This window comes from Xenopus laevis, chromosome 5S (genome assembly GCF_017654675.1).
Source record: "Xenopus laevis strain J_2021 chromosome 5S, Xenopus_laevis_v10.1, whole genome shotgun sequence".
In the NCBI taxonomy this organism is placed as follows: Eukaryota; Metazoa; Chordata; class Amphibia; order Anura; family Pipidae; genus Xenopus; species Xenopus laevis.
The window spans coordinates 12,022,685-12,049,709 of record NC_054380.1 but is presented as its reverse complement, the minus strand read 5'-3'; the positions used below and the strand labels follow the sequence as shown (position 1 = coordinate 12,049,709).

The following is a 27,025-nucleotide window of genomic DNA, read 5'->3' as shown; positions in this document are numbered from 1 at the left end:
CCTCTTTTCTTCTAATCAGAATGGGTGACCTTGTGTCAGCTGGAAAGACCTACTGGTAAATAAAGCATTAGAGAGATTATTATATGATCCCCTTATATATTTATACATAGTTATCATATCACCCCTTAAGCGCCTCTTCTCCAGCGTGAACATCCCCAACTTGGCCAGTCTTTCCTCATAACTAAGATTTTCCATACTTTTTACCAGCTTAGTTGCCCTTCTCTGTACCCTCTCTAATACAATAATGTCCTGTTTGAGTGATGGAGACCAAAACTGTACGGCATATTCTAGATGGGGCCTTACCAGTGCTCTATACAGTGGATGAATGACCCCCTCCCCCCGTGAATATCTGCCCCTTTTAAAGGAAAACTATACCCCTCAAACAATGTAGGTCTCTATAAAAAGATATTGCATAAAACAGCTCATCTATAAAATCCTGCTTCATGTAAATAAACCATTATCATAATAATATACTTTTCTAGTAGTATGTGCCATTGGGTAATCCTAAATAGAAAATTGCCATTTTAAAAAATAGGCAATGGGATCGTACAATTCCCTGTGCACACAAACAAACTATACTTGTTAGGTCACATGAGCCAATTAACAGACAGTATTCCAGTATTTCTGGTCAGGTGATCTCTGAGGCAGCACACAGACCATCACAAAATGGGGGTTCAAGGCAAGAGATGTAAAAAGAGCAAAATTTACTTAAATATATATTCCAGTTTGATGAGATTCTTTAATATGTCACTTCATATGATGTAAACTATCTGTTGCTTAAGTATTCATTTTGGGAAGTATAGTTTTCCTTTAATACAGCTCAAGACCTTATTTGCCCTTGATGCTGCTGACTGGCATTGCTTGCTACAGCCAAGTTGATTATCTACAAGGTCCTGATGTAATATGATTGGAGGGGAGCCAGTTTTGCTACAGTAAATATATAGGATGGTTCTGTGCAAAATATTTTGTCTGGAGAAAACCACCTCATAAGTTCAACGCAGTCCTCGACTATCAGGATCCCAACTCAGATATCATTTGGGTGGACAGTTTCTATAAACAGTCCACTGTAAGCAGCCTGCCATATGCAAGTCATATTCTCCATGGCATTGTGCTTTATTAAGACCTATAAGCTGGAAGGAGCAGGGCATTCTAACTAACCATGGACTTATCTGTAGCACTACAGAGCATGACATAGGAACAATAAGAAATGAAGCACACCAGGCCATGGATACATTTCCCTTTCAAACTAGACAATGTATTCAGTTTGAAAAGACTTCCTTTGTACATGAACATAAAAAATACTCTGTTCTCTGAAAATTCAGAAACACCCTCTCTACATCTAGCTCCTAGAACAACATTATAATTATTATATCTCCTATATTAAACAACCCAATACACAATCTGTACAAGATGAACTTTGCTAGGATGCATTCGTGTGCAGCTCTGTGCAATTAGCGGCCGCCAACAAAAACAAAAAAGGTCTTTGTTTAAAGGTAAAGTAAATAAACGGCATTGAATAGAGTCCATAAAATGCGACCGGTGAAATCTATAGGCAAAAATAACGTTGGAAATCAAGTTTCTTGTTTGCAGGGGTCCTCGGCTGAGCAGTGACGGCAATACTGGTGCTACTGTACTCAACTACACCTGAGCAGTATCAAGTATAGGCAGGTATCTTGTCGTCAGGGATTTTGGCTTCCATTGAGCAAGCAAAACAAATGTGTCGTTATCCTGGCAGAGAATTCCAACCTCGGGGGATGTGCCGTCCTGTTCCGCTAGGTCCCAAATCAGATTGCAGGATATATTTCACTGTTCCAAAGGGAATTCATTTTTTCATTTTAAATAGTTAAAATGGACGTCGGCTAAGTAATGCTGGCGCGTTAATGAGATTAGGGATTCACCGAATCCACTATTTTGGATTTGGGTGAACCCCCGGCCGAATACCGAACCAGATCCTAATTTGCATATGCAAATTAGGGGTGGGGAAGGGGGAAAACATTTTTTACTTCCTTGTTTTGTAACAAAAAGTCACGCGATTTCCCTCCCCGCCCCAAATTTGGGCAGACAGTCGGCCGAAACCAAATCCTGCTGAAAAAGGGCGAATCCCAAACCGAATGCTGGATTCGGTGCATCCCTAAATAAGATACAAGGGGTTCTTGTCCAAAAGCAAAGCAGAGTCATTAGCCACAGCATGTTTCCCGTTCAGTCTCTATTGGTGTTATTGGCAGCAAACGCATGGAGGTTTCCCATCTGGCTCAGGCCACTCTGAATGTGAGCAACATGGATCTCAACGTTATTCTGGAAACAGCTGCAATGGTAAAAAGGAGGAGTCAAGATTGGGAAAAGAGGATAGACATAATGGGAAGGCAGCAAAAAAAAGTCACTGCAGAACAATAGAAATATTCAGCCACAAGAAGGCAGTCTACCCATTGGGAGAACGGGCCCTGTACCTGATACTGGAAGGTTGAATCGTACTCTTTATGTCATTTATTGAATCTGTTAACGATTTGAACTCAAATGAATTGAGATCCCCTCCTTCTGCGAGGCACTAAAGGAAAAAGCAGAAACAAGATCAGCGCATTATATCTCTCGTAAAGCTGAAATTTCGCTCTACCAAATGTCTGGGTGACCCGCTGCGCACGTAAAAGAGATCATGGGAGTTGCAGTCGGCCGACAAACAAAAGGCTGAAGGTTTGTCTGGGCCTTACAAACAATACCACGTGTTTTATGAACAAAGGGAAGAGATAATATGCAAGATTTATAAGCAAGAGTTTTCCTTCCATGTATTTTGTGGATCTGTCACTTTGTTAACAGAGGGCGTGTGTGTGTGTTGGCCCAAAAGGAGTCAGTATCACTATATTTCATATGAGCGGCTCGGCTATACATGTTGCCATTATAAATCAGAGCTGTTGCTGCATTGCTGCCCTCCACTTCTGAGAGAAGCGTGTAGCCCATGGCTGCCCAAGCGGACCTGTCACCCAGACACAAAAAGCTGCATAATAAAAGTCCTTTTCAAATTAAACATGAAATTCAATTTCAATTTTTTATTAAAGCATTCATAGCTGCTGTAAGCTCATTTAAAAATCTCAGCTGTCAATCAAATATTGTCTGCCCCTCCTCTATGCCTTAGGCATAGGGACGGGGCAGGCAATTACTTTCACTTTCCATTCAGCACTTCCTACAGGTCACTGCTCTCCCCACATTCCCCCTTTTTCTCCACCCTTTAATTGTGTAACCAGGGCATGGGGATGGACATCAGGTCCCTCATTCTGGTGCACAAACAAGATTTTGAGATGATACAAGGCTTGTCTTAATAACAGAGACCACAATATGGCTCCTGCCTGCTTGCTATAATTATGAGTTCCCAGACTGAAGGAAACAAGATTCAAATCATTTACATAGTGTAATTCAAGTTCATTTTGCTTGACTAATGTGATAAAATAGGATTTTGAATAATTTTTTTTGGTGACGGGTCCCCCTTTAAAGGAAAACTAAAGCCTCAAAATGAATGTGGCTAAAAGTGCCATAGTTTATATACTGAACTTATTGCACCAGCCTAAAGTCTCAGCTTGTCAATAGCAGACTTCAAACTTGTCACAGGGGTCACCATCTTGGAAAGTGTCTGTGACACTCACATGCTCAGTGGGCTCTGATTGGCTGTTGAGAAGCTAAGCTTAGGGGTTGTCGCTAATTATCCAGCAGAAAATTAGGTTTATCTGCAATATAAGCTGATGCTACAGGTTTGCTGATTGTTAAATTCTGATGCTAATTGCACTGGTTTCTGTGCTGCCATGTAGTAATTATCTGTATTAATTACTAATCAGCCTTATATTGTGACATTTCTATTCTATGTGTACTGTATATTGTGAGTGGGTCCCTAAACTCAGTAAGTAACAGCAGCACAGAGCATGTGCAGTATATCAGCAGAAAAGAAGATGGGGAGCTACTGGGGCATCTTTGGAGACACAAATCTTTACTGCTAAAGGGACATGGGTGCCTTGGGCTGGTACAGAAACCCAAAACATAATGTACAACATTTCTAGCCTATTGTTTAGTTAAGCTTTAGTTTTTCTTTCAATAAATCTTGGCTCTGAAGGGAAAGGGAAACCTGACTTAGGTGCATCTTACTTTTATCTGCAAAAGGATAGCAGTAAGCCTGGAGATGAGTTCAGTTAGACTCTCATTCTGTACACACGGCTGCCCTGTGGATGAAGTATTGGCTTTCCGCACCATTTGCCGGGCATCCTCCTCACACCTCCGCCTCATGCTTGTTGGCTGATCTGCCGGCTGCAGCCCCTGATCCGGAGCCAACTAATGAAAGGAGAGGAAATATATTAAATATAGCTTTTAAAAAACCTACTTGGATAAGAATATTGAGAATCATTAAAGGGGAAGTTCCCAGCATTCAACACAGACTGTCAGTCCAGATGTCCGGGCAACTATAGTGATTAAGCAGCTAAGCAGATCCTCCAGGGGCATTAAAGGACTCACCTCATAACAGTACTGCTGAACCTTGTGTAGGACTTTGTTAAGGTCTTTATTGAGTTGCTCCAGATCCAGGACAATGGTTGCGTATCTCCTCTGAAATTCAATACTAATGGGAGCAGAGTAAGATTTCTGCAGGGAGAGAGAAGACATAAGCATATATATGAATAAATATATCAGTAGTACAATATTTTATGACAAGCATTTTGCCTCTGTATTCCCTGCATATGCTATACACGGACATACAAAACTGTAGACTCCCACTGAACCTGCAATGTATACAAAGTAACGTTTTAAGCATCAGCGTGATAAAATGTAGACTAACCAGTTTCTCCGCTTCTGTGTTCATTTCTCGTAACAGCTTGATGTGCTCTTTCTTGATCATGAGGATCTTGGATAGCCTGGTCTGCAGATATAAGGCAAGCATATTACTTATAGTCAAAGATAAAAAAAAAAAAAAAAAAAAAAAAAAGATAAAAGCCTGGCTCGTAATTGTACAGGAAGAAAATAAACCCAACAGTTTTATTTGGGGTTATCAGCAAAGAACTGAAGGGAAAACAACAAAAAACGTCCCTTGTGTTGCTATAGGAAATAGAAATACTATTCACGAAAATTTAAATTTAATATAAGCGTTATCATACTGAAATAAGAAACGCACTAAATACAATCAATTTGGATGTATGCATTGTTTCTGAAATATTCAAGTTCACCTTCACTATTCCTCTCTCAGAATCTGTTTCTCTACATTCTGTCTTCATGCAACAGTTGGGTGTCAGATATTCATTGACAGTTAGATCCAATGTATCTTATAGGGCTTCCTTTCCTAGCAGATGTATTAGAGCTCACTCAAATAACTGATTCCAGTACAAACAAAATCTTGAGCTCTAATACATCTTCTAGGCAAAATGAGCCCCCTATAAGATATATTGGATCTAACTGCCAATGAATATCTGACACCTAACTCCTGCAGAATCAAGAAAAACTGATGTTGAGAGAGGAATAGTGAAAATAAAATTGATTATTTCATACAGAATATTTAATTGATTGTATTTAGAAGCTTATATTAATTTTTCATTTTCGAGATAGTTCCCCTTTAAAATAGAAATGTAGCACCATGAGACCCCTGTTGTGGCCTCGGCGACTTATCCCACAGCCATCTTTTTCTCATGACTTGACCTACGAAGGATGATTCAAATGATGAGAAAGTGCAACTGCCACTTACCACCTGGACGAGAAATTCAACTGGGAAGCCTCCTATAGTCTCAGTGTCTGTGCTGGACGTCTTTGTTTTCCAAGGGGATTGTGCAAGTAATGTATCACTCTCCTAAATGGGGGGAGCAGAGTACAGCAACAATTAGGGGCAGATTTATTAAGGGTCGAACTGAAAATTTGAATTAGAATTTTTTTTTTTTTACAGTCAAATTGTACTAGGGAATTATCCAAACTCGATTAGAGTTTTTTAAAAAAAAAATCTTATTAATTAGATTACTAATTAGATTTTTGAGATTTATCAAACTCTGGCCCTTTAAGAATTCAAATTCTACTTTTTGCCACCGAAAACCTGCTAAATTACTTTATAAGGCAATGGGAGAGGTCCAGGGATCAATTTGGTGATGTTTGCAGCCGTTCTGACATGCAAGTTTTTTTTTTGGAGAAAAAACTAATTGATTTTGGTCGAACTCTAATCAAATTAAATACACGTTTTTCGGGTCGGTAAAATTCACCCAAGTTTTAGATATTCTAATTTTTTCTTAAATACTCTGCAGCCGAATATATTCAAATTTAAGGGAGTTTTAAAAAACTCACATTAATTTGAAGTTCGACCCTTAATAAATTAAATGTGCGTCTTAATGTGTCCCAGCTGTGAACTGTGATGAAAAAAGCCGAAAAAAGCTTATAGCTTGGCCACTGCATGTTTTTTCTGGCAGGTGTGTAACATTATGGAAAAACTACAGCTTCTAAGATTATCACATGGTTGAGAGAGAGCCCCACTCTATTTCCGTATATGCCTCTAACAAAGAGATGGCACACCATGAAACTCCTCTGTTTGGATTCATTGCATTCACTAAAGGATAAGTAAACCTTTAAAATAAGTGAATGTAAAATTGATGAGGAGGTTATTCTAAGAATTTTTGCAATTTACATTCATTAATTTTTCTTTCCCCCCCAAAGATATTAAGGGAAATATGTAGTGTTAATATGAATGAATTTTGTTACAACAGCTCCACCAGTTTCAGACCAGTCTGACCACAAAGTAGTTGTCAGGAGAAAGAAAGAGGCTGCTCTGATGTTCTTCTGCTTAGGAAAAGAATTAGAAACCTCTCTCACATCTTTCCTAAGCAGAAGAACATCAGAGCAGCCTCTTTCTTTCTTTCTTTCTCCTGACAACTTCCTTGACTGCTTGGTGGTCAGACTGGTCAGAACCTGACCAGCAGGTGGAGCTGCTGTAACAAAATTCATTCATATTAACAGTACATATTTCCCTTAATATCTTGGGGAAGAAAAGAAAAATAATGAATGTAAATTGCAACATTTCTTACAATAGCACCCTCATCAATTTTACATCGACTCATTTTACTTATTCTTTAAATAGTCAATTATTTGGCTTCCTGTTATTCTCACTGATCTGCTAATTTATCAATCCATTCTGTAACCCTTGTTTATAAGATTATTGTAAGACTTACGTTTTGCATGCACTATATAAATGAATTATGATAATTGATCAGTTTGACAATAATAAAATTAATTAAGCCTAAAAGTTAATAAGAAACTAAGGTGCATTTACCATTACAGGCGACTGGATGGCGGGAGTGTAACTTGATCGAGGGGGAGTCATGAACATTCTGGGGGGCCTTTGTTTTTGTCCAAACGCAGCGATTGGCATGGTTTCGTGGGGTTCGTTGCTCTGTTGAAATTGAAAAATAATATTTGTTTACTGATGTTTCAGTTCTGCTAGACTGACTTTATCCAACAGACAAAACACTGAAGAAAAGATGCATTTTGTCACTCCTAAACCCAGTTAGGGACAAAATGCACTAGGAGTCATTTCCAACAATTGGGAAGATTATCACCAACACTGGAACCCTGGCAACCAATCAGCAATTAGGGTAAGGGCACACAAAGCGTTTCCAACAATTTTCGGCCACATAAGCTGCGGAATTGAATGCTGGGGGTTCGAATCAGCAGCTTAAATCTGCCTGCGTATGGCCACTTTGAGTTTCTAGCAAAATCAAACATATAAAACCGTTTGTATCTACAGGTTATACATTCTGCCTTTCATGTTTGTATTCTCCCTTACATATACCCCAGTGGGAAGAAAGCAGCCAAAGCTTAGGTATTATTAGTAATATACAGTGGAACCTCAATTTTACATCCCCTGATTTTACGTTTTCCCTCATCTTACATTGCGGTTTTGTGGTCCCACCTATTTCTTATGCAAAAAAGAAATGATTTTACATTTTCCTGTATTCAACACCATTTTTTTCTGGTCCCCTGAAAAACGTAAAATACGGGATCTACTGTAATATGATTATCAATGCTATAATAGTAATAGATCCCTGCCTTAGCAAATAACTCATGAGAGCATCCGGATATACAGTATTGCTGCTTAAGTTCACATATGGTTGAACTGGTCAGTACAAAGGGGTTATACAGCGGTCTTACATTTGTTTTCTGTCATCTCCCTTGCATATTTAGGTGAGAGACACAAACTATACATATTTGTTACAGCTGCCACCCGGTTGTCTCTGCCTTCTCTGCATGGCATAAAGCAGTCCCCTTCCCATGGCCTGAAGTCTCTTTTGAAAGTCAGAGTCCACACGACCTAAGGTTTCTGCAGAACGATCCTCCTAGTTGTGAGCTGATAATGAGAAAGAAAATATGTAGAACTGTGGACTCACTAAAACTTCATAGTCTGGTATTGTATGGGTTCCAAGTCCATTCCGATCAAAGGTGACTCTGTATGTGGAATTCTGTGTGTCCACAGCATCTATTTGGCCAGTGAATAATCCATCATGAACACCACGCAGTCGAGCTGTGAAGAAAACATTATGACTTGAAGATGTCAAGAGATAATGACAAACAAATACTTGCTGCACGGTACAGACAGACTGATGGGTGCGGGATGAAGAGGGATTATCTTTAGTGTCTCTGGCTCAGGTTTTAGAAGGGGCATCACCTGTAACTTTGGTTCCAATCACTAGTGATAACGGTATTTCCTCTGGAAGATCTTTGAATTGTGACACGTCTGCAACCTTCCTTTGCTGTAAGAGTCTTATTTTCTGCCGCTTCTGCTCCAGAGCAGATCGTTCCTCCTCAAAAAAAGCAGCAGAACATCTGGAGATACATAAGCACAAGGTTTAAATTTGCAGCACCAACTCTGCTCAGGAAACCAATGACATATACAATATACATGGTGTATACTACAGAGTTAGGTTTTTTACCTTCGTGGCTTCCCCATTAGCCGCCTTATTTTCCCCCATTCCACTCTCGTTAGTTTTCTTGTCTTAAGGTTTGGAAAAGATTCTTTTAGGCAAACACAAAAGTCATTATCGCCTTCAAATAACGGCCTGTTAATAAAATAAGTATATATTTGAGGCATGAATTCCTGTAAAAACATTACCGTACAATCCAATATTAAAAGTAGATTCCATTTATGGATTTCCCTTATACAGACAAGGGGAATCCCGCCAAAAAAATTGGACAATGAAAGACATTAAAGTAGACATTAAATTACACGTTTTCAATGGTTTTTGAAAATGGAATTGCTATTGAAAGCAGTGATTGGCTGTTTATATTTTGTACACTAATGGGGTTATTAACTAAACTCTGAATGCAAAATCATGAAAAATTCATGATTTTTATAAAATAAAATCAAACCTTTAAAAAAAAAAAAAAACACGAATTTTTTGGAATTTATTAAACCGCCGAGGATGGAAAAGTCTGAAACTGAAAATCCGGCATCTCAGACCTGTCGAGGTTGCATATAAGGCAATGGGAGAAGTCCCAATGATTTTTGGATGTGCGCTGGGTTTCGTGCAATACTCTGAAGTTTTTGGGTGAAAATTCCCGAAAAAATTGTGAAAATCGGATGAAAACCCCCAAAAAGAAAAAAACCGGATAAAAAAAAAAAATCGGAAAATATCGTGAAAATAGTTTGTTTTCCCCTGCAAAGCAAATTTTCTGGAAAATGTAATAATAACTAAGCATAAAAAACCTGAAAGATTGTAGCAGAAAATATTGAGATAAATTTGGACTTTGATAAATAACCCCCTGAGGGAGTTTACTCTATAAACTATGTTACAGAAGATAGCTGATAAATAGACCTGAGGAAAGCAGACTTCAGCAACACCGTTTCAAGAAACAGAAACAAAAAAAAAGAGAAAGGCAGAAATAAATACTGATTTTAATAGCAATTATATTTGTAGTGAAAGTTTTCCCTTAAGACAGCCCAGTATGAGGCTAGAGCCCCCTGTATAAATATGTATTTTCTGTATAATTGCACAGATATGGGACCAATTATTCAGAATGCTCGGGACTTGGGGTTTTACGGATAACGGATCTTTCCGTAATTTGGATCTTCATACCTTAAGCCGAGTAGAAAATCATGTAAACATTTAATAAACCCAATGGTTTTGCCTCCTATACGGATTAATTATATCTTAGTCGGGATCAAGTAAAAGCTACTGTTTTATTTAGGGATGCACCGAATCCGGTATTTGGCCTTTTTCAGCAGGATTCGGACGAATCCTTCTGCCCGGCCGAACCGAATCCTAACTATCAATATATAAGCAGAGATGATTTTGGCATAGTAGTCCATCTTAAATAAATTGCAATATGTGAACAAGCAATCTCTGTTTTGTTTAAAGGGGAGGATATTTGTAGTAGCTTAAAGCAAAAAATGTCTCAATGTCTTTAAAGGACAAGGAAAGTTAAACTGAAGAAGTAGCTAGAAATGTTGTACATGATGTTTTGTGCTTCCGTACCAGCCCAAGGCAACCATAGCCCTTTAGCAGTAAAGATCTGTGTCTCCAAAGATGCCCCAGTAGCTCCCCATCTTTTCTGCTGATTCACTGCACATGCTCTGCTCCTTTAATATATTGATAATGGGTTTAGTGCAGAGGACCTCTTGTATTTGTCTGGTTTAAAAATGATGGTGAGCACAATTTCCCCCTGCTTGTTATAGTTTATACAGGAGCAGTGTTCAGCTCCATGTTCCCACCCTTTCCAGCTATAGTCAATGATCCCAGTGGTGGCCAATAAAAGGGCAGCCATGTTTGGGAGTTCAATAACCTTGAAAGCAAGTGAGTTGCAGGTAAAATTAGTCCCAGAGTTAAGTGTATAATGAAGCAGTAGAATTCTTAATGGATCAGATGAAAGTTGAGTAAAGGTCTGGCCAGACTCTTCACATTTTACTGCCAAACCAACTCCCTCCTCTGAAGAAAAGCATCTGTGGAATCACTCACTTGTCTATATTTGAATAAAACCACTCGTATATACACCATTTGTGCGCTTTGGGCAGTTTCAACAAGTTCCGTAATCTGTAGCCAATTTTCTGAGATGCTTTCTTTACCGGGGTAGTCATTGTAACATTGAACTTCTAGATGGAGGGAATGGAGAAACAGTTATTTAGATACTGCTCAGTTCTGGAGCAGGCAATTTTTAACATTAATTAATAAATATACGATTTCAGGGTTACATTAGATCTCATGTTGCATTACAGAATCTGTTAAAGGAACAAGAACACCAAAAAAAATTGTGTTTTAAAGAAAAAACACTATAATGTAGTGTTGCTCTACACTGGTAAAACTGGTGTATTTGCTTCAAAAACTCTACTCTAGTTTATATAAACAAGCTGCTGTGTAGCCATGAAGGCAGCCATTCAAGCACAGGATACACAGTAGATAAGTACTACTATAGTTTATATAAACAAGCTGCTGTGTAGCCATGGGGCAGCCATTCAAGCACAGGATACACAGTAGATAACAGATAAGTACTACTATAGTTTATATAAACAAGCTGCTGTGTAGCCATGGGGGCAGCCATTCAAGCACAGGATACACAGTAGATAACAGATAAGTACTACTATAGTTTATATAAACAAGCTGCTGTGTAGCCATGGGGGCAGCCATTCAAGCACAGGATACACAGTAGATAACAGATAAGTACTACTATAGTTTATATAAACAAGCTGCTGTGTAGCCATGGGGGCAGCCATTCAAGCACAGGATACACAGTAGATAACAGATAAGTTCTACTATAGTTTATATAAAAAAGCTGCTGTGTAGCCATGGGGGCAGCCATTCAAGCACAGGATACACAGTGGATAAAAGATAAGTACTACTATAGTTTATATAAACAAGCTGCTGTGTAGCCACGGGGGCAGCCATTCAAGCACAGGATACACAGTAGATAACAGATAAGTACTACTATAGTTTATATAAAAAAGCTGCTGTGTAGCCATGGGGGCAGCCATTCAAGCACAGGATACACAGTGGATAACAGATAAGTTCTGAAGACTTCCATTGTATACTATACAGCTTATCTGTGATCTGCTGTGTATCCTGTGCCTTTTCTCATTTTTTACAACTTGAATGGCTGCCCCATGGCAAAACAATAGCTTGTTTATATAAACTATAGTAGTCTTTCTACAACAAAACACACCAGTTGTAGCAGCGCAGTGCAATGGTACATTATATTTTCATTACTTTAAAACACTTTCATTTTTGGTGCCACTGTTCCTTTAAAACCAGACTTTCCGAGGAAGTAACTGTTTATTGCCAGGAAATGTGTTAATCCTGCACCCACTGCCTTAGTTTGCGCCCATTGGTTTTTAAAGGGCTTCAATCCAGCTTTTACATAATAGAAATGAGAGTTATCAGCCTGAGGTGTAACCTACTATGCAGAGTCCGGTATGAACATGGTCTGTTAGAACCATCAACAATATTAGTTTGTATCAAAATACTTTAACATGCAAAGGAATTTTGTAGACAATCCCCTCATTCCTAATGTACTGAAACTCCTAGCACTTACAGATTTATTCTCACTGTCTCATTTGCAATAAATGTACCCCTGTTTGTAAAGCACTGTGTTATACAAAAAAAATAAGATAAAATTGTTGTACGCTTTCTTTTAACGGCCACTAGGTGTCGCTATTGCTAAGTAAAAAATTTTGGGCTGAAAATATATAACTGGATATGAAGTGAAATCCAACAACTGAAGATGTAGATACCAATCCAAGCTCAAGCAGCCTCTCCTGTTCCATGGGAACAAACTACTAAATACACAGTAGATACAGACACAATTACTTACCTGAGGCACCACAGTAGTCTTTGGGTTTCTCTTGGGTGAGCGGGTAGTTAACTGGGGTTCATCCTCATCAGAGAAAATGCGGCTACGCTTTGATAACCTGTAGGGCTTTGAGAATGGATAAACATAGTGCATGTGATTATTATTATACACAACTGAGCCACCCAGAGGATTTCCCTTTAATGGACAAATCAGGAGCTACTTACTGTCTCATTAGCAGAGATAATGCCGCCCTTCCAGGTGGGAGTTTTCTGCGGGGAGTTGTACTTCTCATTCCAAGTATTTGATAAGCTCCCCTCTGTAAAAATAAGATACAACGATACAGAATATGAAAAAGATTTTCTGGACACACAATTCAATGCACCCTCATACTGTACTGTCTAAGGGAAACAATATGGCACCTCCTACCCATATGTATAAATACAAATATACAGAGAAGGAATGTTCTGGGCACACAATAAGCTATACCCTCATACAGTACTGTCTAAGGGAAACAATATGGCACCTCCTCCCATATGTATAAATACAAATATACAGAAGGAATGTTCTGGGCACACAATAAGCTATACCCTCATACAGTACTGTCTAAGGGAAACAATAGGGCACCTCCTCCCATATGTATAAATACAAATATACAGAGGAGGAATGTTCTGGGCACACAATAAGCTATACCCTCATACTGTACTGTGTAAGGCAGTGATCCCCAACCAGTAGCTCGTGAGCAAAATGTTGCTCCCAGTGGCCTCAAAGCAGGAGCTTATTTTTGAATTCCAAGCTTGAAAGAAAGTTTTAATTGCATAAAAACTACGTATAGTGCCAAGGAGAGCCTCTTGTAGACTGCTATTCCACATAGGGGCTACCAAATAGCCAATCACAGCCCTTATTTGTTACCCCAAGGGACTTTTTCATACTTGTGTTGCTTCCCAACTCTTTTTACATTTGAATGTGGCTCACAGGTAAAAAAGGTTGGGGACCCCTGGTCTAAGGGAAACAATATGGCAACACCTACCCATATGTATAAATACAAAATACAGAGAAGGAATGTTCTGGGCACACAATAAGCTATACCCTCATACTGTACTGTCTAAGGGAATCAATATGGCACCTCCTCCCATATGTATAAATACAAATATACAGAGGAGGAATGTTCTGGGCACACAATAAGCTATACCTTCCTACTGTACTGTCTAAGGCAGTGATCCCCAACCAGTAGCTTGTGAGTAACATGTTGCTCCCCAACCCCTTGGATGTTGCACCCAGTGGCCTCAAAGCAGGAGCTTATTTTTGAATTCCAAGCTTGAAAGAAAGTTTTAATTGCATAAAAACTACGGCTCACAGGTAAAAAAGGTTGGGGACCCCTGGACAATATGGCAACACCTACCCATATGTATAAATACAAAATACAGAGAAGGTATGTTCTGGGCACACAATAAACTATACCCTCATACTGTACTGTCTAAGGAATTCAATATGGCACCTCCTACCCATATGTCAAAATATAGAGAAGGAATGTTCTGGGCACACAATAAGCTATACCCTCATAATGTACTGTAAGGAAATCAATATGGCACCTCCTACCCTTGTATATAAATACAAAATATACAGAAGGAATGTTCTGGACACACAATAAGCTATACCCTCATACTGTACTGTCTAAGGAATTCAATATGGCACCTCCTACCCATATGTATAAATACAAAATATACAGAAGGAATGTTCTGGGCACACAATAAGCTATACCCTCATACTGTACTGTGTTAGTTTTATAGCACAGTGCAGTTGGTGGTAAATACAAAGCAATAAGGTCCTGAATGAGAGGTACATCAGAAATTGGGGGGATATGGTTTTTCTTATGACAGCATATAAATCACCCCCATATGGGTTGGTGAAGGAGAGAATACATGAAGGGCTAGTTGGGAGGGGACGGAGATACAAGGACAGCAGAAGGTATTTTTCATGGAACTGTGAGCACATCACATACCGGTTATGAGTGTGACCCTAAGAGATAGGGGGGTGCAGCAGCTGCACATCAGCTGACCAATCATTCTCTTACCTTTCAAACTGACCAGCGCTTTGGCAGATGAATCTGAAACAAAGGAATGAAAAGCATTCTAAATAAAGGATGATTTAATATACTTATGACTCATTTAGTTGGTGCAAAGTTATGCGTAAATGCATCTGAAAGCAGTAACGGTTTATCCCTCTCCATTTTCTGGTTCTGGCGAAGCTGAAGTCCGTTCTTTTCCAGGACTGTTAAATCAGCTGGCATCTGCTACATAGCCTCAAGAGTCAGAACCAGCGGTGCAGAGAACATACAAAGTCAGACAGGTACTGCTTTTAACAGAAATTTCATTTAAATATCAGTATAAAATCACAGAAAATATGTAAATAATATAAAATTACAAAATTTGCTTAGATTTCGATTTGCTTTAATTATGCATAAATCAGTTTTGGGAAGTTTCTTTGTAATGACAGCTGCACCCATGAGCCACGAAGGAGCAAATTACCCATAAACATCTGAAGGAAGCCACAGAAGTGACTATTTATACTGGATAACTGGTCACGTCCCAGTTGGGGGCAGATACTGGGATAAAGCCCAGTGGTTGGTTTCAGCTCTATTCATTTCAGATCTATAACACAACATCGGATTCCTTGAGATATATCATAAATGAAACACTGAGTGCTAATGTTGCTCTAATGTTATATAATGTCCTACTCACCGCAACCTTTTAAAATTGGTGCTTATTTAACAATGTTTTTAATTAGTTGCCTTCCTCTTTCCAGCTTTCAAATGGGGGTCACTGAGCTCAGCAGCCAAAAAAATTAAAACATTGCTCAGTGAGGCCAAAAAGTTATTATTACTTTGTGTGGCTTATCTTTCTATTCAGCTGCTCTACTATTCATCTTTCAGTCTCTCATTCACACCACTGCGTGGTTACTAAGGGAAAATGATCCCCTAGCAACCACATACTTGCCGACAGCTGCTGAACAATTAAAAAAACAACATAAAAAGACCAACTACAAATTGTCTCATTGTATCAAAAATTAAACCAACGTTTCATTTAACACCTGTGGCTACAGAGCCTGGTGGGTCAATGAAAACCGATTCTTCCATATTAATTCAGTCGAAATAACAATCACTGAAAGGGGAAGGGGCTAAATGCAAAGAGGGTGATGACAATGATACATTTACCCCCTTTATATTAATTTACATTTATAAAGTGACAAGACATTTTGCAGCACTGAACAACACACGGGTGTATAATACATCCGCTATACAAATACTGATTAAAGGAAAAGTAACACCAAAAAATGAAAGTGTTTTAAAGTAATGAAAAAATCATGTAGTGTTGCCCTGCACTGGTAAAACTGATGTGTTTGCTTCAGAAACACTACTATAGTTCATATAAACAAGCTGCTGTGTAGCCATGGGGGCAGCCATTCAAGCACAGGATACACAGTAGATAACAGATAAGTACTACTATAGTTTATATAATCAAGCTGCTGTGTAGCCATGGGGGCAGCCATTCAAGCACAGGATACACAGTAGATAACAGATAAGTACTACTATAGTTTATATAATCAAGCTGCTGTGTAGCCATGGGGGCAGCCATTCAAGCACAGGATACACAGTAGATAACAGATAAGTACTACTATAGTTTATATAAACAAGCTGCTGTGTAGCCATGGGGGCAGCCATTCAAGCACAGGATACACAGTAGATAACAGGTAAGTACTACTATAGTTTATATAATCAAGCTGCTGTGTAGCCATGGGGGCAGCCATTCAAGCACAGGATACACAGTAGATAACAGATAAGTACTACTATAGTTTATATAAACAAGCTGCTGTGTAGCAATGGCGGAAATTGGAAAAAAAAAGTCTATATAGCACAGGTTAAATAGCGGATAACAGATAACACCAGTATGTTCTACAGAGCTTATCTGCTGTGCAACCTGAGCCTTCTCTCCTTTGAATGGCTGCCCCCTTGCTACACAGCAGCTTATTTATAAAAACTATAGTAGTGTTTCTGGAACAAACACATCAGTTTTACCAGTACAAAGCAACACTGCATTATAGTGATGTGAGGCCGGGCCGATACCCGTTTACCCGCGGGTCGGGAGGGTTTGGGTCGACCTCGCACCCTCCTTTCTGGGTCGTGACCTTACAAAGGCCGGCTACCGACTTCCGGGTTGAACTTTTAGAGATGCCGCCTGTGCGCTCCGCCCCTCTTGTGATGTCATCACCGGGACAGGTCTATGAAAGGAACCAAATGTTAGGCACCACCAAGTGATTGATTGTAATGACTTACATGAAACCCTGGGCTATACCCGCGGTTATACCAGTGAGAACCACGGATCGTTCCTCTTCCACTTTCCTCCGCAGTAGAACGAAAAGCTGAACTTTAACTAAAAAGTCGCTATTTCATTCAAGTGCACATGTGTTTGCCCCGGGAAATTTGAAGAAAGAAGAAGCCGGCAGAGGATCGCTCCGTGGTGCTCACTGGTATAACCCCGGGCCAGTGCAGTTTTCTGCCGATAGGAACACCGACCCGGGGTTTCAGGTAAGTAACTACAATCACTTGGGGGTGCCTAACATTTGGCACCCCCAAGTGTACGAAGCCTTTTCTTCTTCTTTAAACACAGGAGGTAAGGGGGCCCTGCTATTTTTAAGAGGCCAATAGAAAGCGGACAATACAAATGATTGGCCACTGGTTGGTCACATGTTGTGCAAGCACACAGGGACAGACAGTGAAAATAAGAATTCAGTGAAAATACGCAGGGTGCATCCATATGATGAGAACTGGGGGAAACAAAGCTACAAAGAGACAGAGCCTCTCGTGATTGGCTGAGCCGTACCAACAGACAACAGGACTGGACCATAACCGTGTAAACAACAGACACCTTGCACTGGGCAACAAGAGAATTTACCGTGACTATTAATGATGCTTCAAATTATGCAGATGAGCAGGAAAGGAACTCAAACAAGGGCTTTATAGGTAGCGGAGCCTTTAGCAATGAAACAATATACTGTGCCACATCCCACACACTGCCCAAAACAACCACCTCCCTCAGTAGTGAACATTGGCACCATAGTCTGGAGGGGTAACCGCCGGTGACTGGGAAGAGAGTGATGGCAGCACAGTGACGTGGAAGGAGAGGGTCGGCCCCAAAACCAGACAGGGGCCCCACATGTCAGTGTCCGGGAAGCAGGGGAGCATATGAGGGGGTGTTTATAAGAGAAGCACAGCAGTAAATGATGGGATGATGATGATGTCTCTTACAATGACAAAAGGGTCCCAACAAGGCAGTGGAGGGAGATGTTGGCGTGAGGGAGAAGTGGGCGAGAGGGAGAAGTGGGCGAGAGGGAGAAGTGGGCGAGAGGGAGAAGTGGGTGAGAGGGAGATGTGAGTGAGATGTGGGTGAGAGGGAGAAGTGGGCGAGAGGGAGATGTGAGTGAGAGGGAGATGTGAGTGAGAGGGAGATGTGAGTGAGAAGTGGGCGAGAGGGAGAAGTGGGCGAGAGGGAGAAGTGGGCGAGAGGGAGAAGTGGGTGAGAGGGAGAAGTGGGTGAGAGGGAGAAGTGGGTGAGAGGGAGATGTGAGTGAGAAGTGGGTGAGAGGGAGAAGTGGGCGAGAGGGAGAAGTGGGCGAGAGGGCGAAGTGGGCGAGAGGGAGAAGTGGGTGAGAGGGAGAAGTGGGTGAGAGGGAGATGTGAGTGAGATGTGGGTGAGAGGGAGAAGTGGGCGAGAGGGAGAAGTGGGTGAGAGGGAGATGTGAGTGAGAAGTGGGTGAGAGGGAGAAGTGGGCGAGAGGGAGAAGTGCGCGAGAGGGAGATGTGAGTGAGATGTGGGTGAGAGGGAGAAGTGGGCGAGAGGGAGAAGTGGGTGAGAGGGAGATGTGAGTGAGAAGTGGGTGAGAGGGAGAAGTGGGCGAGAGGGAGAAGTGGGCGAGAGGGAGATGTGAGTGAGATGTGGGTGAGAGGGAGAAGTGGGCGAGAGGGAGAAGTGGGTGAGAAGTGGGTCAGAGGGAGATGTGAGTGAGATGTGGGTGAGAGGGAGAAGTGGGTGAGAGGGAGAAGTGGGTGAGAGGGAGATGTGAGTGAGATGTGGGTGAGAGGGAGAAGTGGGCGAGAAGTGGGTGAGAGGGAGAAGTGGCCCGTCACAGGGATCACTTGTCACTGATATTGTAGGGAAGACTGTGGCCCCACAGCTCAGTGACAGGGAAGGAGTCGGGGATCTGTCCGTAGGACGAGCTACAGCTGCTAAGTGTGGGAGCCCCAGTATAATATCCAACAGGGGAGAGAAGGGTGAGCTGCACCCCGAGTCCCCTATAAGAAGCTCCGGTTCCCTCCCCAGGGAGCTCTTCGCCCAGCGACTGACAGGAGCTCTCCGGCTCTCACCTTCCTCCTCTGCCAGCAGCTCCGGCGGCCGAGCATCTTCTACCTCATTCCCGGGCCCCGCGGGGCTCCTGGCTGATTTCATGCGCTTCATGGCGGCCTCTGTGGGACTCAAGGGCTGTGGAAGCCTCCGCTCGATTTGAACTCCCCTCTCTGCGCCGCCATTCGGGCTCCGGATCACGTTACTGGGCGAGAACGTGACGTCAGTGACAAACAGTGCGCGGGCTGCGTGCGCGCTCCCAACCGAGGAGGCTGGTTGTGCGCGGGCGAGAGAACGCGAACGGACGAGAGATTCGCTGCAGTGGCCGCAGTTATTATTAGTTAGCGGCTTTCACACGGATTTGCAGCAGCTCATTGGTTTTAACAGCGCAACTCCTGGCGTCCTGTGGATAATGGGGGATGTAGTTTATTTTAAATGAGACGGAGAGCGTTCTTCTGAGGATTCTGGGCTGTTGCTGGACTACAAATCCCATCATCCCACAGTGGTTGGCTTCACTGAGAGAAGGAGTAGTATTTGTGTGACACTTAGGGGCAGATTTATCAAGGGTCGAAGTGAATTCGAGGGAATTTTCGAAGTAAAAAAATTCTAAATTCAAAGTAATTTTTTGGATAATTCGACCATCAAATAGGATACTACGACTTCGATTCGAAGGAAAATCGTTCGAATATTCGACCATTCGATAATCGAAGTACTGTCTCTTTAAAAAAACTTTGACTTCGATACTTTGCCAAATTAAACCTGCCGAATCGCTATGTTAGCCTATGCGGACCTTCTAATGCATTTTTCTACGTTTTTTTGTAGTCGAAGTAAAATCAGTGGCGGAACTACCGGGGGAGGAGGGGGTGAGAGTGGGCCAGGGCCCCCATCCCCTCAGGCCCCCCCCCCGGCAGCTCACGCGCCACTGTAATCCTTCCTGAAAATCACGTACGGAGGGGGGCGGGGGGCCCGGCTACACGTCACGCACCAGGGCCCGCCCCCTCTAGTTACGTTACTGATTAAAATCGTTCGATCGATCACTGAAATCATTCGAAACGTTTGATTCAAACTATGTAATCGTTCGATCAAATGATTTTTCTTCGACCTCAAAACGGTCAAATTCGGTAAAAAAAACTTTGACTTCGATATTCGAAGTATAGCCATCAGATGGTCGAATTTCAAAGTATTTTAACTTCGAATTTGGACCCTTGATAAATCTTCCCGTTTCTGTACCCATAGACGCAAAGATTTTTCTTTGGTAAATGACCGATTTAAGTGAAATCCGACCAATCCGTCAAATTATAGTGAGGTTAGCAGGAATCGAACGATTGGTTATTGAAGACTTGGATATGGATACTCTACCTCCTGGAGACTGTTGTTCACTTGTTTGGCTGTTGTGAAGGGTTTTCTCTTCACCATGGAAATGATTCTGGGATCACCCACCACTGTTGTCTTCCGTGGACGTCCAGGTCTTTTTGTGTTTCTGAGTTCACCAGTGTTTTCTTTCTTTCTCAGGATGTACCAAACTGTAGATTTTACCACTCCTAATACTGTAGCAATTTCTCGGATGGGTTTTTTCTGTGTTTGCAGCTTAAGGATGACTTGTTTCACCTGCATGGAGAGCTGCTTTGACCGCATGTTGTCTGTTCACAGCAAAATCTTCCACATACAAGCACCCCCTCAAATCAACTCCAGGGCTTTTATCTACTACTTCATTGATAATGAAATAAAGGAATTGCCTACACTTGCCCATGAAATAGCCTTTGAGTTAAGGTCCAATTGCTTTTGAGCCCCAGAAATGAAGTAATTGTGTTCAAAAAGGCTTTAGTTCCTTATGCAATCTTTTTGTTCGACCCACAGAATTAAAGCTGAAAGTCTGCAGTTCAACTGCATCGGAGTGGTTTCATTTAAAAATCATTGTGGTCATGAACAGAACCAAAATTAGAAAAATGTTGTCTCTGTCTGAAGATTTATGGGCCTAAATCTACGTTGAGCACCCTTTTACTTCAGAGCCAAAATCCGGTGCAGTGCCTAGTAGTGATGTGCGGGTCGGGTTTTTCCCTACCTGCACCACCCAAAACCTGCCCTCCCTCCACCCAAGCCCACCCACACCAGACTACCAGCTTCCTTTTATAGACCCGGCGGGTTGAGCAGGCGCACGTCTAAAAGAAAATGCCAGAAGTGGGCAGTATAAGGTGGCAGGCAGGAAGAGCAGGAGAAGAGCTCAAACTGGACCCGTCCACCACCCGCAAATAGGGGTGTGCGGTTGGCCGGCCCGCACATCTCTAGTGCCTAGGCCTCTGCTCCCCACCCAACTTTTCCTCCCCCATGCCAACAGCATCACACTGTTGAACCTTTTATGAATGCGCACCTCCATTTAGTCTGGCATCACCCAAATGACAAGAGAAGAACAAATGTCAGACGAGTGTGTTTATTGATACATCAGCAGAATGTAAAGGTTATAGTTCGGTGTGTAGACTACAGCATTGATCCTCACAGTCACATCTCATCCTATATCATAACAGCCACTATGTGACTTCTCCTTGCCCAACACTATACGGGATATTTATCAAGGGAATTGAAAATTTAAATTGAAAGAAAAAAGTGTTAGAATAAAACATGTTTCTATTCAGTTATCAAACAAAGTAGTAACTATGTGAATACATGAAAAAATAAAACACAAGAACATAATACAGCAAAAAATATTATAACAATAAATAATCCAGATGAAAATGAAAGAATCCAGATGAAAATGAAAGAAAACCTTTGTTTTTAGGAAAAATTGGATTCCCAATTTGGCACATGTATTACTACATACAAGGAAACTTGAATATTTGATCCCTGTTTTTATAATCACAAACCTTGAAATAAAGGGACCATGTAAGCTTGAAAGATTCTCTTAATCTATTTTCTTCTGATTTAATTGTCAGAGCTTCTTGCCAACTAAGTTGGTTCAGGTATGAGGTGACATTGGTTATTAAAAGGAGATTCTTTTTTTTAGCCAATAATTAAATGGTGCTTTTTTCAAAGCGGCCATAATCAAAGTAATCAGTATCTTGTTTCTTAGAAGATGGATTTTGGTTCAGGTTTCGAAAACTTAGCACTATACAAAAAAAATAAAACAAGGGGATCATTTTAAATTTACTTTTAATCTAGTTTTTAAATATTGAGTAACTTCTCTCCAAAAAAGACCAACCTTAGGGCAAGACCATAAATAGTGAAACAAGTTTACATCAGTCACATCACACTTGGGGCAATAAGACTGAGGTCTGGTTGAATTCAATTTGATTTTCGAGATTTATCATACTCCCTCAAATTTGACTATTCACCACCTACAACCTGCCAAATTGCTGTTTTAGTCAGTGGGAGAGTTCCAGGGATCAATTTGGAGTTGTTTGCAGCCTTCCTGATATGTTTTGTGTTTTTATAAGAAAAAAAATCAAATACAGTTTTTAAAATTTTAATCGAATTGGATTCATTTCGAGTTTTCGGGTCGATTTAATTCATCAGAGTTTAAAAAATGTGACTTTATTAATAAATTTTGATTGGGCCAATTTCGAATTCATGGGAGTTTTTAAAAACTCCCATGAATTCGAAATTCGGCCTTTGATAAATGTGCCTCCATGTGTAGCCTACACATGCCTCACGAGGAAACTTCAAAAGTTTTCTCATGCATGGAGATGGACCTTGCCTTCAAAATGCTCAAGAAAGCAGGTGAGTATTAGTACGGGTCGAAAAAAGTTCGACCTGCACCTGACCCTAACCCTCCCTACTCTTGCTCTCGTGCCTGACCCAAACCCGTCCTGAAATTCTATTTATAGGCCCACACCCAAACCGCCCATCTGTGACATCACGAAAGGGGCGGGGCAGGCACTTGCCTATAAATAGACTCAACTGGGACAGGAAGATGTCACAGGATGGTCACAGGCAAGAAGAGTGGAAGGAACGGCTCAACCCAAACCGGCCTTTGACCAGCAGGTGGTGTGGAGGAGTCAGCTGGGACCCCAAGACACACCACAAGCCTGTGTCACTCCTCCGTGTGCATCTAATACAGAGCCCTTTGTTCTAGAGTCCTGCTCGGAACCAGTTCCTAAGACCCGGACCCACTTTGATCTGGTATCCAACCCGGACCCGCAACTGCCTTATCCGCAACCCGACCTACAACCCGTCGACCACCATCAAACAGGAAGGGATGTTGCTGCAAACCGGAAGTGACATCATCAAAAGTGGGTGGGGACAGAAACAAGTTTTGTAAAATTTTAAAAAGGAGTAATATAGACAATATAATATAAGAAATTTAGATGAGACCCACACCTGAAAATCCTACCCTCATTCCGCAGGGTACCTACTTTTTTTGAAGGTAACACGCGGGTAACCGACCTGCTGCAGGACTCTACTTTGTTCATTACTATTAGGAATAGTAAGGGAAGGATAGGGTCTGGAAGGGTGGACACAGTCTATCCTATGTCATAAAGTAACTACTTTTACTTACCTGACCCCCGGTACACCTATTAGGAGAAAACTGCAGCGGCCCGGGGTTCTCCTAGTGAGCACCATGGAGCGATCCTCTTCCTGCTTCTTAGGTTTTCAAATTTCCCAGGGCAGACACATGCGTAGTAGAACAAAATAGATACCTTTTTCAGTAAAGTTCGTCTTTTCGTTGTACTGTGCATGCACAATTGCGAGAAGACCCTAAGAAGCAGGAAGAGGATCTATCCGTGGTGCTTGATGGAAGAACCCTGGGCCGGTGCAGTTTTCTGCTGATAGGAGCCCAGGCTGGGGTGTCATTAAGTAAAAGTAGTCACTTGGGGGTGGCTAACTTTTGGCACCTCCAAGTGTAAAATGGAATTCCTTCTCCTTTAACCTCTGGATGACAGCAGAAGACAAAATGCCCAATGTACCATAGCCCTCCTAGTGTTCTGGCACTAAGTGGTGGAAGTGATACCCCACCATTCCTGTGCTCCTAAAGCGGAGTGCGCACAGCATTCCTTTCCTATATATTTGTATTTATACACAGGTGTGGAAGCTGCTATACTGTTTCTCCTAAGAAAGTATAAAGATATATCACATGGGCAAAGATCACACCATCTCTGTAAATTTGTATTTGCACGTATGGGTGGGTACTGCCATACGAGTTCCTGCACACAGTATAGAATTGTATTCCTTCTGTGTGTGCAAGCAAGCAATTCGATTTAGCATGGTCAAGGGAGTAGGACAGAAAATATTTAACAAAGGCAGGGAACAAGCACAAAAATTTGAAAAGGATACTCGTTCTATAACAGACTGGCATCGTTGATATTTGTAGAAATTCCTTTCCCCAGAGGAATATCCACTCCATCCAATTGTACAGTAGCCAAGGGATCTGGCGCGGTTCTACCTAAACCTAAAGAAAAGAGGGTAAACAAACACTGTATCAGAATCGGTTTTCCAGAACCAATCCAGTATGTTTTGGTTTGACAAAGGTTTTAAAGGAACAGTAACATCAAAAAAGTTTGTGTTTTAAAGTAATACAAATATAATACAGTGTTGCCCTGCACTGGTACAACTTGTGTGTTTGCTTCAGAAACACGACTATTTGTTTATATAAATAAGCTGCTGTGTAGCCATGGGGGCAGCCATTTAAGCACAGGATACACAGTAGATAACAGATAAGTACTACTATAGGTTATATAAACAAGCTGCTGTGTAGCCATAGGGGCAGCCATTTAAGCACAGGATACACAGTAGATAACAGATAAGTACTACTATAGGTTATATAAACAAGCTGCTGTGTAGCCATAGGGGCAGCCATTCAAGCACAGGATACACAGTAGATAACAGATAAATACTACTATAGTTTATATAAACAAGCTGCTGTGTAGCCATGGGGGCAGCCATTTAAGCACAGGATACACAGTAGATAACAGATAAGTACTACTATTGTTTATATAAACAAGCTGCTGTGTAGCCATAGGGGCAGCCATTCAAAGGAGAAAAAGCGTATAGTACACAGCAGATAAGCTCTGTAGAACATAATGGTGTTATCGGTTAGCCACTATTTAACCTGTGCCATATAGCCTTTTTTCAATTTCCACCGTGTTACACAACAACTTGTTTATATGAACTATAGTACAGGGCAGGGCAATGGTACATTATATTTTCATTACTTTGAAACACTTTCATATTGTGTAAGGGACAACACCACCCCAATTTTGCATAATGAAATAAACAAATGCTAAAAAAAAAAAAAAAAAAAGTTTTTTTTCATTAAAAAGGGGTTCAGTTATTTGTAAATGCAATTGCTACTGAAAGCAGTGCCTAATTGTTTATATTCTCTGCAAAACTGAATAGACTCCTGAAACAATGTAACAAAAGGCAATTAACAGATTAACTTGCAACATTGTTTCAGGATTCAATATTTGTGTATCAATTAGTGGCAAAGCCTCAAGAGTAATTGTTATTTGTTGCTTTTGCAGTCACATACACAATTTACATTTGAAAAAAAGTCTCTGTTTGGATAAGTGTAGTTGATTAACCTCAGGGAGGTTTTCAAAAAAAAAAAAAAAAAAAAAGTCAAAGTTTTTCCTTCATTTTGCGTATTTAAAGGGTAGGTATCACGGAAATGAAAAGTAAGAAGCTTTCTAAATACAATCAAATATTCTGCATTGTTTCTGAAACAATCAAGTTAATATTCACTATTCCTCTCTCAGCATCTGTTTCTCTTCATTCTGTCATAGCAACCAAAAACATTTTTCATGCTTGTGTTGCTCCCCGACTCCTTTCACATCTGAATGTTGCTCACAGGCTCAAAAGGTTGGGGACCCCTGCTCTAACCTTTTCATGGATAATTGTACATTTTAAAAACACAAGGACACAACTTTCACACCGTATTTGCCATTGGGTAGTTCTGTAACGTGTGAAGCTGCTTTCAGCTCATATCTAATAAAAGAATAATGGCAAGGGTGATAAAAGTGAACTTATCATATCCAGTAGGTGGTAGCTACCAGCTTTGTAACTGCTACAAACCACTTCTTCGTAACCAGGGTCAATGACACCACCGGCCAGCTAGTAGTTTCATATCTAGAGTGGTGCAGAATAAACCACAAAAACTGAATGCTACAGAAACAATAATTAATACTTACATGTTTCCAAGGGCCACCTCTCCCAGTAAGACCATCCCTAAAGGGTTACACGGCAATGCATTCCAGTAGTTTGCACTTTTGGATACCACGTCGGCAAAATAGATACCTTTGCCAAACATATACCCATTCTGCAGGGAGAAAGAACTAGAACAATGTGGGTAAATCTGCATTAAATATATTAAATATCCCTGCATGCATTAACAAGTCACTGGAGTCCTATACTACCAAACGTCTGTAGAAAGAAATTTGTATATGCAGCGCTGTCTCGTTAATTTTACATTCACTTATTTTGAAGGTTTACTTATCCTTTAAAGGGGTCGTTCACCTTTAAATTAACCGTTAGTATGATGTAGAGTGATATTCTGAGACAAATTGCAATTGGTTTTCATTTTTTATTATTTGTGGTTTTTGACTTATTTAGCCTTTTATTCAGCAGCTCTCCAGTTTGCAGTTTCAGTAATCTGGTTGCTAGGGTCCAAATTCCCCTAGCAACCATGCACTGATTGGAATAAGAGACTGGAATATGAATAGGAGAGGCCTGAATAGAAAGATGCAGCCTTACAGAGCATTTGTTTTTTAGATGGAGTCAGTGACCCCCATTTGATAGCTGAAACAATCAGAAGAAAAAGGCAAATAATTAAATAACTGTAAAAGATAAATGATAAAGACCAATTGAACAGTTACTTTGAATCGGCGATTCTATAACATACTAAAAGTTAACTTAAAGGTGAACCACTCCTT

The 27,025-nt window shown here is 40.9% G+C and overlaps 1 protein-coding gene across 1 annotated transcript; it reads right to left on the bottom strand.

Annotated features, from left to right (window-relative positions):
- Nucleotides 1-1,233: 1,233 nt before the first annotated feature.
- On the bottom strand, nt 1,234-19,444 carry lin9.S (lin-9 DREAM MuvB core complex component S homeolog). The gene is made up of 15 exons (XM_018264935.2): nt 19,190-19,444; nt 14,843-14,875; nt 12,996-13,087; nt 12,793-12,897; nt 10,947-11,080; nt 8,925-9,050; nt 8,660-8,817; nt 8,382-8,515; nt 7,268-7,387; nt 5,705-5,806; nt 4,808-4,888; nt 4,489-4,614; nt 4,126-4,308; nt 2,448-2,545; nt 1,234-2,305 (listed from the first exon to the last, which is right to left on the bottom strand). Exons 1-15 carry the CDS (start codon nt 19,278-19,280, stop codon nt 2,200-2,202), a joined length of 1,689 nt encoding a protein of 562 aa, XP_018120424.1. The 5' UTR covers nt 19,281-19,444; the 3' UTR covers nt 1,234-2,199.
- Between the last annotated feature and the right edge of the window lie 7,581 nt (nt 19,445-27,025).

Coding starts and splice junctions, on each gene's coding strand:
- lin9.S (XM_018264935.2), bottom strand. CDS start 19,280: ATGAAGCGCATGAAATCAGCCAGGAGCCCCGCGGGGCCCGGGAATGAG. Junction 14,876..19,189: donor GCTGCTGGCAGAGGAGGAAG/GTGAGAGCCGGA, acceptor CCTTTGTTTCAG/ATTCATCTGCCAAAGCGCTG. Junction 8,516..8,659: donor GATTGGAACCAAAGTTACAG/GTGATGCCCCTT, acceptor TTTTCTTCACAG/CTCGACTGCGTGGTGTTCAT.